General features: G+C 42.5%; 1 protein-coding gene across 4 annotated transcripts in view; it reads left to right on the top strand.

Annotated features, from left to right (window-relative positions):
- Positions 1-16,220, top strand: part of STRBP (spermatid perinuclear RNA binding protein) — an 84,201-nt gene that overhangs the window by 46,182 nt on the left and 21,799 nt on the right. For 3 of the 4 annotated variants that reach the window (XM_084650298.1, XM_084650299.1, XM_084650300.1), the window contains exons 3-9: positions 289-506; positions 5,767-5,932; positions 8,038-8,182; positions 13,857-13,951; positions 14,360-14,455; positions 15,012-15,123; positions 15,752-15,849. In XM_084650298.1, the coding sequence (XP_084506424.1) occupies positions 289-506; positions 5,767-5,932; positions 8,038-8,182; positions 13,857-13,951; positions 14,360-14,455; positions 15,012-15,123; positions 15,752-15,849 (930 nt within the window). The remainder of the gene's footprint in view (positions 1-288; positions 507-5,766; positions 5,933-8,037; positions 8,183-13,856; positions 13,952-14,359; positions 14,456-15,011; positions 15,124-15,751; positions 15,850-16,220) is intronic. The other variant, XM_084650301.1, reaches the window with a different exon arrangement.

Here is a 16,220-nt window from a genome sequence, read left to right as displayed (position 1 = left end):
AACATTACAACCTACATTCCTGATGGCCAAGTCACAGGCACAACGTGCTGTTGCACTTTGCTACCAGTTTATTCCGGGTTGGCTTTTTTCAGTGCTTCACATTTAATTGGCTGGGTCTCTCTACTTCAGGCAGAGAAGAGATATACGTTCTGCCGTGATTCTAGACCTTTGTTATCCTAAAATACTCCCCCGTCTATATTGGGGAGGATTCCCTTTCAAATAACGCCCTTCTCTTGATAAGCCAGTAACTGTTCTTTTTTTCCCTACTCTTTCCCACCTCTGTGACAGAGATCTATCCGATCTTTTGCTAATGATGACCGCCATGTTATGGTGAAACATTCAACCATTTATCCATCTCCAGAGGAACTTGAAGCTGTCCAGAACATGGTATCGACAGTTGAATGTGCCCTTAAACATGTCTCCGATTGGATGGATGAATTGAACAAGTCTGTGAAAATCGAGGGAGATGGGGAAGCAAAAGAGGAAGCTGCAGAAAGTAATGCCAAGTGAGTTAGTTAAGCCTCATAATGAGCCTCTGTACTACTATGAATGGATTTCTCTCCTGCTAAATAAGGGCCACAGTGTTCTTTGGCTTTGCTGGTTATGAATGTTCATAGCAGGAAGTAGATGTGTCTGGACTCCTTCTGAGATACGAGCACGCTGCGTGAGTGCAGGGAATGAGTAATGAATAGGAACCTGGTCAGGGGCTGTTCTCGCTTTTAAGACAAAATGTTTGAAACTTGCAGTTAACAAATTTAAGAAACAAACGCATCTCCCTATAACTCACAAATCTAAATCCAAAACCATAACCAAGTGGCGTCGGAGCTGTTTCAGTTTAATAGGCAACAATGGATTTATAAATGTGTATTGTTTATTCAACAGGCTAACTGCTCCAAAGGAGCCATTACGGTACATTGTGTCATTCTGTACTGCATCAAACATCTGTCACTGCACATCTCTCTATTCCCTGACATGGTGCCAGATTTTCCTCTTCTAGTTTAACTCCAGCAATTTAGGAAACAACTGGAACAACTGGCCCCTTTTCAGGTTTTTATGGTTAAAGATCTCTAACTCAGGCATTCTTGGCTCTCTAGAGCCATACAGATAACTGAGCTTCACACCCTGAGCCAGGTATGTATTATGGCCAGTTTAGAGATGAGGGAACTGAGGCACAGAGAGGTTGATTTATCCAAAGCCACATAGCAAATCAGTGGCAGAACCCACAGGACCTGACTTCCAGTCCTGCGCTCTCATCAAACCATACTTCCTCCAGTATAACAACCTTCTTGAGACAAAATCTGATTAGATCATTAACATAAGATGGTCTGAGAGCCAGTTCCTGGATTTTTTCTCTAACTTTCCTTGCTACAAGTGGTGGATTATTAATGTGGGTTGCTACTGGGTGAGTTTTGCGCTGTGAGTTCTGATCTGGTTTTAAGATTGGTGTGGAAAGGTATATTGGGTAGTGCCCACAGGGTCAAGTGCTAGTACACCACACTAGATAATATATTTTGATGGCCAAATTCTGCTACCTGCCCTTGTGGTGAATATCACTTTACTCTGTCAGTAAGCTCATTGAAATCCAGGAGGACTAATTCTGGAGTAAGGTACTATGAGGTGAAGGTGGCAGACATTTGGCTCTGAGTCAGCAAGACCGTATCCTTAAGTGCTGCTGTATTTGTTTATCTGGGCTGAAGATTTCATTTACCGGTTCAATGTGAAGGAAGCAGTGATTATCAGTCTGTCATAAAAATTGCCATAATAAACCCTGATGTGCATTGGCAAATCCTAAATCTGACCATTCCCTATCATGCTGGTAACAGTAACTTAGTCTTTAGTATTTCCAGGTCTCAATTTAAGTGTCAGTGTAAGAGTGAGAGAACTGGGAAACAAAGCTCAGTTTTCCCTACTAGCTGGACATGCTCCAGTTTAGAAACAAGAAATGGTCCATATTAGTTGAGGAAAGCTCTGTATGCGAGAGCTCCCACAATCTGCTTAAAAATCCCAACAAATATGGTGAAATGGTAGAAAGTCCCTCCTGCACCAACATTACTAGTCAAAAGTTTCTCCTTTGTCTGGATTTGCTTGATTCTGTCCTATGCACATTTAAAGGGCTTCGGGTCTCTGGGAAGAAATCTGCTTACTCAGAGTGAAGTTTTAAAGAGAAGCCCTGCTAACAGGGGCACCATATGAATAGACTACAGTGAGCTAACTGAGATGCATTCACCAGTGTCCAGGTCAGCGCATAATGTTCTGGGCAAAGCAAACTCTCCACAAGTGGGCCTGCAATTTAGTTGCCTGTTTTCTGAGCACCCTTTTTTGACTAATACATATTTCTCAGATCCATTTCTGATCTTCTCAACATTCTTGTACTTGTCACTTTTTGGTGCAAAATGTATGCAGAGAATAGAAATGGCAAAATATTTAAATTTCATGACTTTTTTTACATAAATTAACTGATAAATTGGTTTAAGGGCGTAGGATTGTGTGGACTCCAGGGAATAATAGCAGCAGATTGATAGGCTACTTCCCTGGAGATGGGCAGTTAAGCTGTGTCATCTTGTGTGGAAGATAAATAATGTCAGGTTTCTGCTGAGCGGTGGACTTTCTTGACTTCTCTGACTCTTTAGGTGGGATGCAGTGCACATTGTGTCAGTAATTTCCAAGTGTTACTGGCAGCATTTTACTTTTCTTTCTGCCATGGATAAAATAAGTGCAGAATTTTTTTTTTTAAATGGCTTTGATGAAAGTCTTGGCTTGTATTAAGTGCTGTTGGCATAATCAAACAGCCTGACTTCAATTTCATGATTTTGTGTGCAGGATGTTTTATGATCTTGCTGAGTTCTAAATTTAGAGTGCGTTTTTGTAAGTGCCCAGGTCCTCTCTCTAATAAATCTCCTGTCTACAGATGTTCTGACAAAAAGTCAGCTGGCTGGAGAATAGCAGGTGTCAAGTGTCAAAGCAGAGACATGGAGGGGTTTGGGCTATTTCTCTTCCTTCCCCCTCTCTCCAGCTGGTTTTTATAAATCAAAAAGTCGAGATCACTTTCTGTAGAACTTTGTATCAAAGCCAGCCGTTTGGACAGATCAGTGAGTGTTGCCTGCTGGCCAGAAAGTAATGGAGAATTTACATCCATCCCTGCTCCTGCAGAGGAGGGAACGTGGTGATTGGAAGGATTCTTACAAGCAGCAAAGCAGGACAAAACTGTGATGGAAACTAGGGCAAAGAATAATCCAGGCTGCTAGCTGCGTGAATCTCCCCTTCTAGCTATGACTGGTGTCATTTCTCCTTCATACCGCCTGCCCCCAGTGAAACTGACATGGTGACTAGCTGGCTGCCAACACTAGCACTGTGTGGGGGGAAATGTGGGAATGTCAGGACCATTGGGCTTGCCTGAATGCCTTTCCTTTACAGAAAGAAATCACAGCTGTAGCAGGTCTCTTTTCCACTAGTCTGGGCACAAGAATCCAGGGGTAGCTCTGAAACCCACCCTTTAGTCGGGGTTTAACAAACTGTGACATAATGCTGCCTCTGGGACGTCTTGGCAAAATTTAGCAGATTGCAGCGGGAAAAGTTTACATGAAAACAAGGAACCTGATTATTATTCATTGTAAACATTTACAGTGAAGTTTGCATCTTCACCATGCTGGGCAAAACATTACCAAACAGTTCCTCCCACTCCAGAGACAAAGGCAGGTGTTTGCCCTGTCATCTCGTATTAAATGAATGCTGTCCGGTCAGTTTAGGCTTTGTGAAAACAAACAAAGTCTAGCAGTCATAAAAATGTTTCTGTGAACTTTGAAACTCATCAGTGGAAATACTTTTTTTTAGTATGTGGTGGATTATTTTAGAAATTCCCATTCAGGTTGACAAGAATAAAAGAAACCATTAAAGCTAACCCCATCACGCTCTGCAAAATAGTATGTTGGCCATTCACAAACCATTTTAAAAAGAATTACCGTATGTACTCGTTCATTAGCTCGTTCGTTTATAAGCCGATCCCCCTAGATGGATAGGTAAAAATAGTAAAAACTGTATGACCCTTGCATAAGCCGATCCTATATTTTAGGGGTTTGCAAATTTTGGCTCCCGGCCCATCAGGGTAAGCTGCTGGCAGGTCAGGACGTTTTGTTTACCTGGAATGTTCACAGGCATGGAGCCCCTCAGCTCCCATTGGCTGCGGTTTGCCGTTCCCAGCCAATGGAAGCTGCGGGAAGTGGCGCCACTTCCTGCAGCTTCCATTGGCTGGGAACGGCAAACCGCGGCCAATGGGAGCTGAGGGGCTCCCTGCCTGCAGACACTCCAGGTAAACAAAACAACAATGTATTAGATATTCAATTCAATGATTTCATAGAGTTTAAAATCATCAAATTTTGGTGTAGACCCATTCATAAGCCGACTCCCGTTCTTTGATGCGTCACTTTTTTATCAAAAATATTCAGTTTATGAACGAGTATATACGGTATGCTTCTCTGCCAGATTCACTGCTGAATGTGAATGGTGGCATGGGCTAATGACTGGGACACTGCAGTGGGAGTCAGGAGACCTGAGCTCTGTCCCCAGCTCTGCCACCGACCATCTGGTGTGACCTTGAGAGTGTCACTTTCCTCTCAGCCTCCTCCCTTCCCTCTCTGTGTGTCTCTGCTCTGTTTAGGTAATAGGAGACAGTCTTTGTCCACCCCTTTTAAGTATATCCAGTTGTGCCCATGTAGGTGAAGGTAAACATGTGAGAGAGGCTCAGGGTGCATTATCTGATCGTGGATCTCAGAGCATGTCTGATCAGATCCTGTCAGTTCTAACTGCACAGCTGCCTCTGTAACTGGGGCTGTTTTCACCACTCCAATGCTTACAACCCTTTCCATGGGGTATGCAGCACAGTGATATGCCACTAGCTAGTGCTGCAGCATCCAAGAGGCATCTCTGAGGAGTGCCTGCCTGTGAATGTCAGTAGATGTGTGAGTGTTCCTCTTCTGTTTCCCGTGGATTCCTGCTGGTTTGTGCACTCTTGGGCTGCTCAATTGCTTGTTACGTTTTTGTCTGTTGTCAGCACTCAAAGCTGAAGTGTCGTTTATCTTGCTTTGAAACCTATGACACTTACTGTGGCTCTTGAGTCTCCAGAGAAAACCAGGAGAACATTTAAGTCTGATTCCCCAACCTCTGATTCTTCTAGCTTTCGGTGGTGAAAATTTTGAAGGGCTCCTACAGGGAAGATTGCTTGAAATGGGGAGCCTTCCTAAAGTATCTAGTGTTTGCAGGATTCACAAAAATGGTTTGCACAATATTTTGAAGTTACAAGCTTCAAAAAATACACGTAAAAGGAGGTATAGGCCCCCGCTGTCGGGCGTGCTGGGGCCCTCAGGAGCATAAGTCTCATTGAAAGACAATGGGGCTTAGGCTTGTAAGAGTCCAAGTCACTTTTGAAAATGGGTCTTAGGCTTCTGAAAACTTGACACCAGGCTCGTGTGCACTCTCCTTCTCCTGCAGTTAGGGAGTGAACTGCTTGGAGCTTCATAACTTAATCCAAACCTTTGATTCACAATTTGGTGACTACAGAAGCGTTTCATTCATGTTCACATTAGTTTCCATCATTTTCCTGTTGGCTACTTGCAGAAAAGCTGTCAGTGCTTTTCATGATCCTGTCACTGATGCATTGCAGAAATGCTGGAATTGTTTCCATCAGTCTCTGTTCCCTGGCTACAGTAGGGGGTGGTGGTGGGTTAGGCATGAAAATATCACTGTAATTTTTCAGACATGTGTCATTTCCAGGAAGCAAGGTGGTCGGACCTTATGTGGTGTGATGAGAATTGGTTTGGTTGCAAAGGGCTTGCTGATAAAGGATGACATGGATTTGGAGCTGGTTCTCATGTGCAAAGAAAAACCCACAAAGACCTTGTTATATACAGTCAAAGACAATCTCCCAATCCAAGTTCAGGTAAGTTAATTTTGGGTAAGTCCTCCAGCTCTGATTGATAGTATTGCAAGACATATTCAGCTAAAAGCTGCACTGGGTAAAAGCTGAAATTAATTTGATACCAAGAAAAATACAAGCGGTAAAGGTGCAGAGAGCAAAGACTGTACTTAGAATCTAGGACAGCGGCTAGAGCCTGCGATACCTTAACCAGATGGATAGAAAGGCTATCCTCAAAGCGCTCTTCCCTAGTCCTTGTTCTTGACATCAGTCCTGCTACGCCCTCCAGCTAACCTTCCTATTGGAGAATTCACCCATCTGTACTCTTCCCTGCTCTCACTCGTAACACAGAAACTAAATGGGATCTTAGATCTCCCTTCTCCTGAGCATGTCAGTCTGGCTCACTCTGCCCTGTGTGTTTCCAGTGTGTTGAACTTCCCCGTTACAGAAGCTTTGTCCCTCAGCTCTGTTTCAGTCTAAACTCCCCTGTGATTCTTAAGTGACAATAGGTAAGGTTCAGAGTTTGTCATGGTTATTTTTGGTAAAAGTCATCAACGGGTCGTGGGCAATAAACAGAAATTCACGGGAGCCTGTAATCTGTCTGTGACTTGACTAAAAATAACTGGGTGGTGCAGGGGCTGGTGGAGAAGGAATGACAGCTGGAGCCCCACCACCGCCAGGGGCAGGCACATGGTCCTGACTCTGACCCCAGCCACAGCTACCGAGGCAGTTGGGGGGTGGGGGAACGCACAGCTCCCGTTCCAGCTGCAGGCACAGGGGTGGCAGAGGGAGGAACGCAGTGCCCCGGCCACAGTCATGGGGGTGGGGAACGCACACCCCTGGCTTCAGTTCCTGCTGCAGGGAAGGGGTGCACAGCTCTGGCTCTAGCCGCAGCTTCAGCTGCTGACAGCTGAAACCGAAGAAGTCATGGAGCTCCGGTAAAGTCACGGGATCCTGAATCATACCCTTAACAAGAGGCCATTCTGAGCGGTCAGTGGTCCCGGATCACAATGAATCCTTGATGTGTAGTTAGTATTAATTTGTACCTTTTTGTTTTGGTGTGTAAAAAAGCATCCTGTGAACAGCTGCAGCCAGTACCACCTCTTTTTAAGGGAACCCAGGGCTATAGCTTCCTTTGACATATCCCTGGGCCTGAATAATTAGTCCGGCCTGAAGCCCATGGCAGGGCGCTATTGCCTAGAGACTGTGCCCCAACAAATACCTGTCGCAAGTAGCTCTTTCTAAAGTAGGTGATGAAACTCATTCTCCCTCCTTTCTGGTTTGCTTTCTTGTCTCATGTTTATTTCCACATACAGCGTACACGTTTCTACCATTCTTGGGAGCTATGCTTTCCATTGTTCATTTGTTTGCACACAAGTGTTCAGGTTATATGGAGGCCTACTCTGCAGACACAGCCATCTCCGGAGCTGGGGCCTGGTGGGGACATGTGGGGTAGTGGAGAGGTTATGTTGCCTGCCTGTAACAGTGTTTTTTCTGGAGGAAGTAAGTGCCCTAGATTTATCTCCCCATTTGTAAAGACGTGGTGATTAGAAAGGGTAACTCTTACATGCTCTCAGTGGTTCCAGTTCTCTAAACTGGTCCATGTGGATGGACCCCATCTCCTACAGAGTCCCGTTGAAGCCAGTGCGGCTCCATGTAGGTGCCGAGGTCTTGTCCAGGCAGATTGGCTGGTAGGATTGGAGCCATTTATTCGCTTGCATCCGCTGCTAATTGTCAGGATGGTGGGAGACTGCCAGGGGGGTTGCATTTAGAGGCAGCACTGCTGAGAGTTAGATACTGTAAGAGCTACAATTGCTGGCAAGTAATTCACCCTTTGGCAGCTTCAAAAGACGACTGATCATTGTCTGCACAGTGAGTGGGACACTGTAGTGCATTTATGCGGCCACCATTTAGCATTTTTCTGGTGAACAGCTGTTTGCGTTTTTAAAAATTATTTACGACTTCATCAACTCTTAGCTGAGGGTGGAGGGACAGTGCCTGGCAGAGCCTGTGTATTACAGCATTGCAAGTTCAGGGGTCATCTGCAAGGGGCAAATCTTTCTTTAGGAGGTGCTTCCTTTACCATGGTTGAGTGGGGATTTTTGAAAGTGTTTCTTGATGCCTTTCAGAAACTTACAGAAGAGAAGTACCAGGTGGAGCAGTGTGTGAACGAGGCAGCTATTATTATTCGTCACACAAAGGAGCCCACCCTAACACTGAAGGTGATACTTACATCCCCTCTCATTCGTGAGGAAACGGAGAAGAAGGACGGAGGTATATAGAGAGAGTCGTTTTTCTGCTTCCCTCAGAGTTTTCTCCTAAATGCTTTCTGACCGTGTAGCATAGGGTTCGTTAGGGAGTGAGGTCTCATTTTTATTGTATACTGTGTGTCATCATTAGCGTGGCTCACCTTGATAGGTTACAATGATTATTCTTTAAACAGTCAGCAACCATTTAATTTTCACATAAATGTATGTAAAATTCCATTTGCTGTGCACAGACAGCATTATTATAGCCTTGACTCAGACACCAATTAGATCTTATCTGAAAGAAAGCAGAACTAGTTATTAGTTAATAATTAAGCAGTGCCTGCACAGTCCTGTTTTTAAATTAAATCAGTCAAATTGGACTGGTTCATAAAATTATTCCTATTGTATAAAAACTGCTCTCTTAAAATGCAGTTCCTACAAAGCTGTGTCTCTTCCTGGCACACAGATTTTGCTAATTATTGTTGTGTATGTGTATTTCTGTCTTTAAGGTAAGAACTTCTTAACTAGGATACAGTTGAAGTTAAAGCTAAAATACTGCACTTCACTTCTGAAGTTAATGTTGTACCTACTGTCCTGAATGTAAAAATATATTTGGAAAATTATGCATCCTAATTCCTCCCCATCCATTCTTCCCTCTCTGCTGGGGACTTGCAACTTGGCCACAAGAAACTCTTAAGAAGCGTTGACTCTTAACATCTACGAGACTGGAAAGAAACCAAGAGTAACACAGAGCGAATGTAGCCGTGTTTTATTTTATTGTAATCTTCTTGTCAATAATTTCTGCTTCCGCTTCCCAAACCTGTGCTTAGAACTTTCCACTGGATGATGTCAGACCTTTGACCAACTGGCCACTCTCTGTCATGACACCTGAGGCAGCTGGGCCCATGTGGGCTAGGGAACTCCCTATTGCTCTTTTCCCATTTCTAGACTTGCCACAAGTCCCTTTGCTTATTTCCCTTCCCACATGAAATACCAATACACTGAGAAATGTTGGTCAGTTTCTCTTCATTTTGTGGGGAGAGGGCAGGAAGGATTGATTTTCAAGTGAAATACAGAACTTAGACAGCAGTTGGAAGTGCAAGAATCTTGCAGTAGAAATGAATAGCAAAGATTCATTAATAAAAATGTCCCAGAATTCCCAAATCACTAATGGGGCTCTTGTGCAGAAACACAATTGTTTTTCTTTAAAACAAAAGCCAGATATTTGCAGACTGCTGCACTTTTTCTTCAACTTCCCGGCAAGTGCTGAGTTGAGGTTTGTTTCCATTGCAACAGATACACGCTCGTGAGACCGAGCACAAAAATTTATGGCAAGGTATTTTTAACATCACTATGTGCATGCACTTTTGCACAAATGTTTCTTCCTGTGTGATCCCTTACAGGAAAGGATGGTGCCTTCATCTGCTGGAATAGAAACCTGGACTTCATTAATTTGGGACTTGTCTGCTCAGATGAATGAGGACATGAATTTTCATGCTTTCTTGTTTTACTATATTTGTCGTTTTGTTACTGATTTAGGATCTTAAAATATTTTTCAAAATTTTGTTCAAAAACCTTGCAGTTCAACTTTTAAGTATAAAGATAGTCTCTGCAAATTTGTGATAGAGCTGTTGTTAGATCCACCCTTACCATAAAACTGATGATGATAGAGTGGTTAACACACCTGGTTCTGAAGTCCCAGATTCTTTTGTAGTTGGCTTCAGTTTCTGTGACGTTCACTCTCTAGTTTATCTGAACAAAGAAAACTTGTAATATTCCCCTTCATAAGTTAATCATTTTTTCTTATTGTATTAAGTAACCAGCTAGAGGGGGAAAAGTGAAAATTTTTCAGCTATCTACAACCACTTCTAGTCACTTTGAGCCATTTTTGATTTACTAAGTGAATAAAGTTTCAAATCTAATATCAAGGAGAAATATTTAGAAAAGCTATTCAGGAAAAAAAATTTAATATAAAGGGAAAATATTGCAACCCTTCTTTTGATGCTCCTGGACAAAGCCAGCTAAATACAGGTGTATTTCATATGCCATTTTAAAAACTATTCCTCGCTTTTCTTATTTACTTTTTTCTGATAGAAAAGCTTTTCAAGTTCTTCATAATTTGCTTTTCATCTTGCTAGTAAGATGAGCCATTCTATTCCGGCTGCTGCTTTTCTCTTTGTTCCTTAGTTGGCAGCAGACTACTAGTATGCTAAGAGGCTGGGCGAAACTGACCAAGATTTCCAGCAGTATGGTTTGATTATAGTCACTAATCTATCCTCTAACCAAATAAGCAAGATTAGGTGCAATGGAATTCTTTATCAGTGCTTCCATTTGTTCTGTAGGAATGTCGTGTGTACCTTCATGCCCTGATGTCAGAATGCAGAGAACAAACATTCCTGGGTTTCTCTTTAGTCTCCCCCCCTCTTTTTTTTGGAGAAGTGTTAATGCTTAAAATCTGGTGGGTGTTATATTTGTTTTTGCTGCTCGGTAGTAAAAGCAAATACTAGACCAGTGCGTGTGCATTTCAGTATTCCTTCCAAGCGATCCCCTTGGAGCCATTGTACAAGCTCTGTTTTCTCCTTGTTAATGGAGAGGTCAAACGTTTGAATCTGGTGCATTCTGCGTCAGAATGAAATTTATGGCCTCGGCAAGTTTTTAATATCACTCGTGTCCACCAAAGAACAGGATCTCTGTGAATTAGGCTTTCTCAGTGCCACTCTGCAAATAGTTGCAGTTACTGAACATGTACGTTCAAAATAAGAAGTAACTTCAGCTACCCAAATAAGATGGTGCTGAAAACAACTGAGTTCAGTAACTGAGCAACTGCTTCATAATCAGTCTGACACCCAGGACCTCAGTGGGCAGAGAGTCCACAAGTGCCCTTGAAGGACCTGCAGCGCAAGCCACAGATTTGCCTCCTCTCCAGAAAGTAGCCATGGTAGCTATACACTAACAATGTTGGCAGGGGAGATTATCGAAGGACTCGTTCTGTATGTGTTGCAGGCTCTGAATTAATGGCTGTTTTGTTTGTTTTTTTTAACAAACTCCTCAGTGCTGAGTGTCATTTTTTAGAACTAAAAAAGGAAAAGAAGAAAGCTCCTCATACATGTTGAAAACTTTGATTGGGTCTCACTTTCCTGACTAGCAGAGCATGAAGAAACATGCCATTCTAATGAGGATGTCAAAAGGGAGTCTGCTGCAAGTTGCTCACCCCTCTTCACTGCCTGTTCTCTCCATCTTTCTGTTTAACAGAATCTTGCACCAAATGTTGACTGCCTGCAACTTCTGCAAAAGCTGCCCTGGAAACTCAAGGGTTAATGTAATGAATACACTATTTTCAAAGGCATCCGTGACTCTGGCCTCTTTAAATAATCTCTAATGAGCGTCAGCATGCCACTGCAAAAGTAGGCTGTTGGTTGTATTTATGCTGAGTTACACTGAAGCCTGTTTAGTCACCTGTACAGTAATAGACAATACACCATGTTCTGGTTTATAAGTTAGTGGTAAAATTTAGTTTGCTTCATCAACAGTTGTAACATACTCTAGCAAAATGTTGTACAATCTTAGTTAGAAATAGGACTTAATGGACTTGCAAATTCACCGTAATTACTAAAATTGAACACATTTTGCAGTCAGTCAACCTTTGCCATTTCTAATTTTTAAAGAAGATTCTAATCACTCATTGACAGTAGCTGTTTTAAGCTTTAAGCAGATGTTTATATTGTCCACAGTAAGGGGTTTTGTTACAGAAACATTTAAAGATTTGTAACAAATGTTGCACTTTCATATCCATAAAACACAATTTTCTTCTTGTAAACGAAGATGCAGAGGAAATTTGAAAGTAAAAGTCTTAAATTCCAAAGTCATGATGCAAAGTGACCTTTTGTGCTTGTAAACAAATACCTGCTAATCCCGTAGAAGACTTTGCAGCTCTGATTGGGAGGACAGGAGTGGAGATGAATCTTAGCAATGCGATTATGTTGATGAGGGTAACAAGAAACAATGCAAATATCTGCTGCGAAGTTCATCAGGGTCAGAAAATAAGCATATCGCACTTCAGTCCTTCGCTGGGAGCAGAGCCAACAGATACAAACTAAACCCACAAGCTATCAAACAAGATGTCTCTGTTTCTGTTGAGCTTTACACTCTTGTTTTTCATTACCTTTTATCCATCATGATGTAATGGCTACAGCTTTGCTAGAGCAGTCTCCCTAGCCAACTGCATAGGAAATGAGGCCGTTTTAATATTAAAATAGTAATACCATGCAGCGTAACCTGTAAAAACAAATGGCAGCTGGAATATTAGCTGTAGGGGTGTGGGTGGGTATGCAGTGTATACAGTGGTATAAATTTTTCCCCTGCTTCTCCTAAGTAAAATTTAATGTTTTGCGAGATACTGACCTGGCATGCATCTACAAGCTGGTTTGGGTTCTGTATTTCAGTCAGCCCCAAACGGCTATCTCTGTACAAATGCACATGAATTAGCTGTTATGAATTATGAAAAACAGTATTTTTCTACATTACTGCCAATTTCAAGAGAAGCAATAGAATAGATTCCTAAGAACAGCATGTATTTATTCAAGGGTCATTTTGAACTGTGGGTTGGTTTAGTTCCCAGTATGTGCTCATATGTCAGCTAAATGCTATTGACTAAGGAAGTTAGCCCTTGATCCTGCAGAGATACTTAGATGTGTGTAATTCTACTCATGAGGTAGTATAATCACATGAATGAAGTTAGGCATGGGGTTTATGAGTTTACAGAATCAGGGTTTTAATAATTTGTTCCTTTAAAAAACGAGAAAAATAATTTCTTATAGAACTAGATGTGATTGCTAGAAGCACTTGGTAGCATGTTGGATTTAAAAAGGTGGGGGGAGTGTAAAACTTAACAGAAGATTTCAGTCTTTTGTGTGTCAACTCCTACTTTAGTTAGACAACTTCTGTTGCTGTTGGGAAGAGAAGATTTTTATGAAAGAAAAAATCTTGAAATTGTTAACAGGATCTAGAAGTTTTACAACTTCTTTGCTGCTTTCATTTGTTACCTGGTTACACACAACACTACAGTTGGAGTGCAAGAACTTGTGTATCAAAATGTAAAGTGCACATTAACACAAGTTCTTTTTTTCTCCAATTCATTTATATTGGGTTAATATTGAAGAGAAATACACTTCTCCACTGTTAATTGCTGTGGCTTTGATAAAGATAAACTGGAAGTATCTTCAAATTTTCAGAAGGCACCTCAAAATCATTCCTTAATGCTTCCTGCCTCTGAGGCAAACTTTCTCCTTCAAGAAAATCTTCCCCTTGTTGAGAAGGTTGCTGTCAGTTAGTAATTCTGTGCTGATTTTATGCACCTGGAATAAAACCACAAACGGGAGGGAGGAACGAAAGAAGGAAAAGTGCTACATAGCTATTTTCTGCCCTGAAATGTGTTCTACATTTTTAATAAGATCCCAGATTGTCTGTAGAGTGGCCATCGATTCTGTATAAGAAGTGAATGCCTTTTGCTTCTGTTGCACATGTGCACAGTTACTACCTTTTTAATGGCTTGTTTGAATTAAATAACACCGTGCACTTAAAAAAAATTAATTTTTTTCTGGGAGTCTTATTAGCTCATTGAGATGCTGCCGCTCGTTATGTACTGTGACAGAAACCCCTTGGTCAAATTGTATCTGTCTCTTTTTATCCCATTTTACCAGTAGACAATGTTGCGATGAAAGATCCTCCGGACTTATTGGACAGGCAGAAATGCCTGGAGGCCTTGGCCTCTCTGCGGCACGCCAAATGGTTTCAGGTTGGCTATTTGTTCTTATCTTGTTGTTGTTGTAGCCTTATGAGGGTTAATTTGAGACACTTCTAAGTTTAATGCCTTTTTTAATTTCTGTCTAGCCCCTCTAGAATTTAGAATTCTGAGCGCTGTTCTGTAAAAGCGGCGACACTAGGTAGCTAGCCAACTGGTCTAGAGTTGTCATGAGGCTACAAAAGCAATTTTAACGTTATGCTTCTTTTTTACTGTTAAGCCTGCCTTCCTATAAAACGCAGTATTTTGCTTTTATGTAACTTCATTTGTTTTGCATGAAACCGATTAAGTGCTAATTAGTAATCATGTTAAAGAACCTATGCCAGGACTCTGTACATTTTAAAAAGCAAAATTGAAGGCTGGATTTCAGCAGGTGTATTGGAACCATTTTGTTTGTTTTAGGCCAGGGCAAATGGACTAAAATCATGTGTAATTGTTCTACGTATTCTCCGTGATTTGTGCAACAGAGTCCCCACGTGGGCACCGCTAAAGGGATGGGTAAGTGTGGAACAAGAGTCAGATAGCAACTAGGTTTGAAAAGTCAGACCTTCAGTAAATGGCCAGGGCGTCTTATGAGGGCTATAGAGTGGGCATGTGGATCTCAGTTCCCTGCTTCCCTTTCCCTCGTCACACCCATTAAAACAATCTTTGGTTTAAAAAATTGCCTGTGGAGCTGAGGAGGGAGAGGGCAGCATGTGTCCATTTCAGTAACTCTGTATGGTGCCTGGAAACCATGGTGATGGACGGGGTCAGCAGGGCCTCGTGTGTGCTGCGGAATCCACCCCTTGCCATAGAAATCTGACACTTTTAAAAGCCTCTCGCTGCCATGGCTGGCGCAGGTGTAACCTTGGAAACGTGAGCTCAGTGTAAGCTGACGCAGTGGAGTTGGTGGGACCCTCCTGCTGGGAAAAGCTGCACACTGCAGAAATCCCCAGGTGAACAAACGCCCTGGGGTCACTAGGAGCAGCGCCTCATCCCCATTTGAAATGACGTCTTGTGTTTAACTGCCGCCACGCTCCAGCACCTGTACTAATTCTAATTTAATGTCTTTTAGCCACTAGAGCTTATATGTGAAAAATCTATAGGTACTTGTAATAGACCCTTGGGCGCTGGGGAGGCCTTAAGACGAGTGATGGAGTGTTTGGCGTCTGGAATTCTGCTTCCTGGTAAGGGCCCACAATAAATTCAGACACACCAAAGATGGATCGTGCCTCCGTTTTGAAATGTACATGTTTTCAATTCCTGCATGTTCTAAAATGCCTATTCTCAGGAGCAGCAAGCAGGAGGCTTAGCATGTGGATTGTTTGCAAGACATTGAGAAGCTCCATGATTAACGTAAAAATATATTGTCCCTCTTAATAGTTGTGGCGTTCCTACGCTGTGGCACTAATGATGTTACAATGCCTGCTGGGGGTGGAGTGTTGACATTAGAGTGACTATTGGGGAGTTAGAGAGAAGACGATGGGCCAGACGCTCAGCTAGTGTATAGGAGTGTTTTGAAATCAGTAGTTCTCCCAGGTTTTAAAACGCCACTGCCAAATTCTTAGCCGTTGGTGCCTCTGTCTTGTGTGTGCAGTGTTGACAACAACAATTTAAACGGCCCTTCTCATTTAGGGGGTAAAACCTTAGGATTTGCTTGTTTCTAAGGCTGTTTCAGTCCCCGTTGAGGTAGAGGGGGGGCTCTGCACACTCATCGGAGAGTAGAATTTAGCTCTTGTGACTTCCATTTGACTCCAGCAGTCATTTGGTTGGTGTTTCTGACATGTTCTGAACTGTCTGTTTTCCCCCTTGTAGGTGGCCCTGGCCTGCATGATCCCTGTGAGCGGGAGCCAACAGATGCTTTGTCCTATATGACCGTGCAGCAAAAAGAAGCCATTACACACAGTGCTCAGGTAGAAAACCTCTGCTTCCAGGAATCTAAGTGTCATTTCTGCTGAAGAACGTCTGATTTACAGCATTCAGTTTACCCCTTTGCTCAGGATGGCTTCTTTCTTGCAGTAGAATCATGGCAGCTGTTCTCATGCCCTGCACGGGAGGGATTAAATAAAGGTTTTGAGAATATAGGAGTTCTGTTATGAATGAAATCTTCTCCTTGAGAAGGCCAGCTGAAAGCCTGTGCTTCGTGTAGGTCCCACTTTAAGTACCTGTGGCGCATAGGTCCTGTGCTGGTGCTCTGAACAGGGGTGAATTTCATACAGTGTATCCTAGAAGTGGCTGTTTCTATTATCTCTCTCTAATTAACCCTTTCCATAGAGATTTGAGT

The sequence above is a fragment of the Lepidochelys olivacea genome (assembly GCF_965140295.1).
Source record: "Lepidochelys olivacea isolate rLepOli2 genome assembly, chromosome: 16".
NCBI classification, from domain to species: domain Eukaryota; kingdom Metazoa; phylum Chordata; order Testudines; family Cheloniidae; genus Lepidochelys; species Lepidochelys olivacea.
Note: the sequence above shows the minus strand (reverse complement) of the source record. Positions and strands in the feature narration are given on the sequence as shown.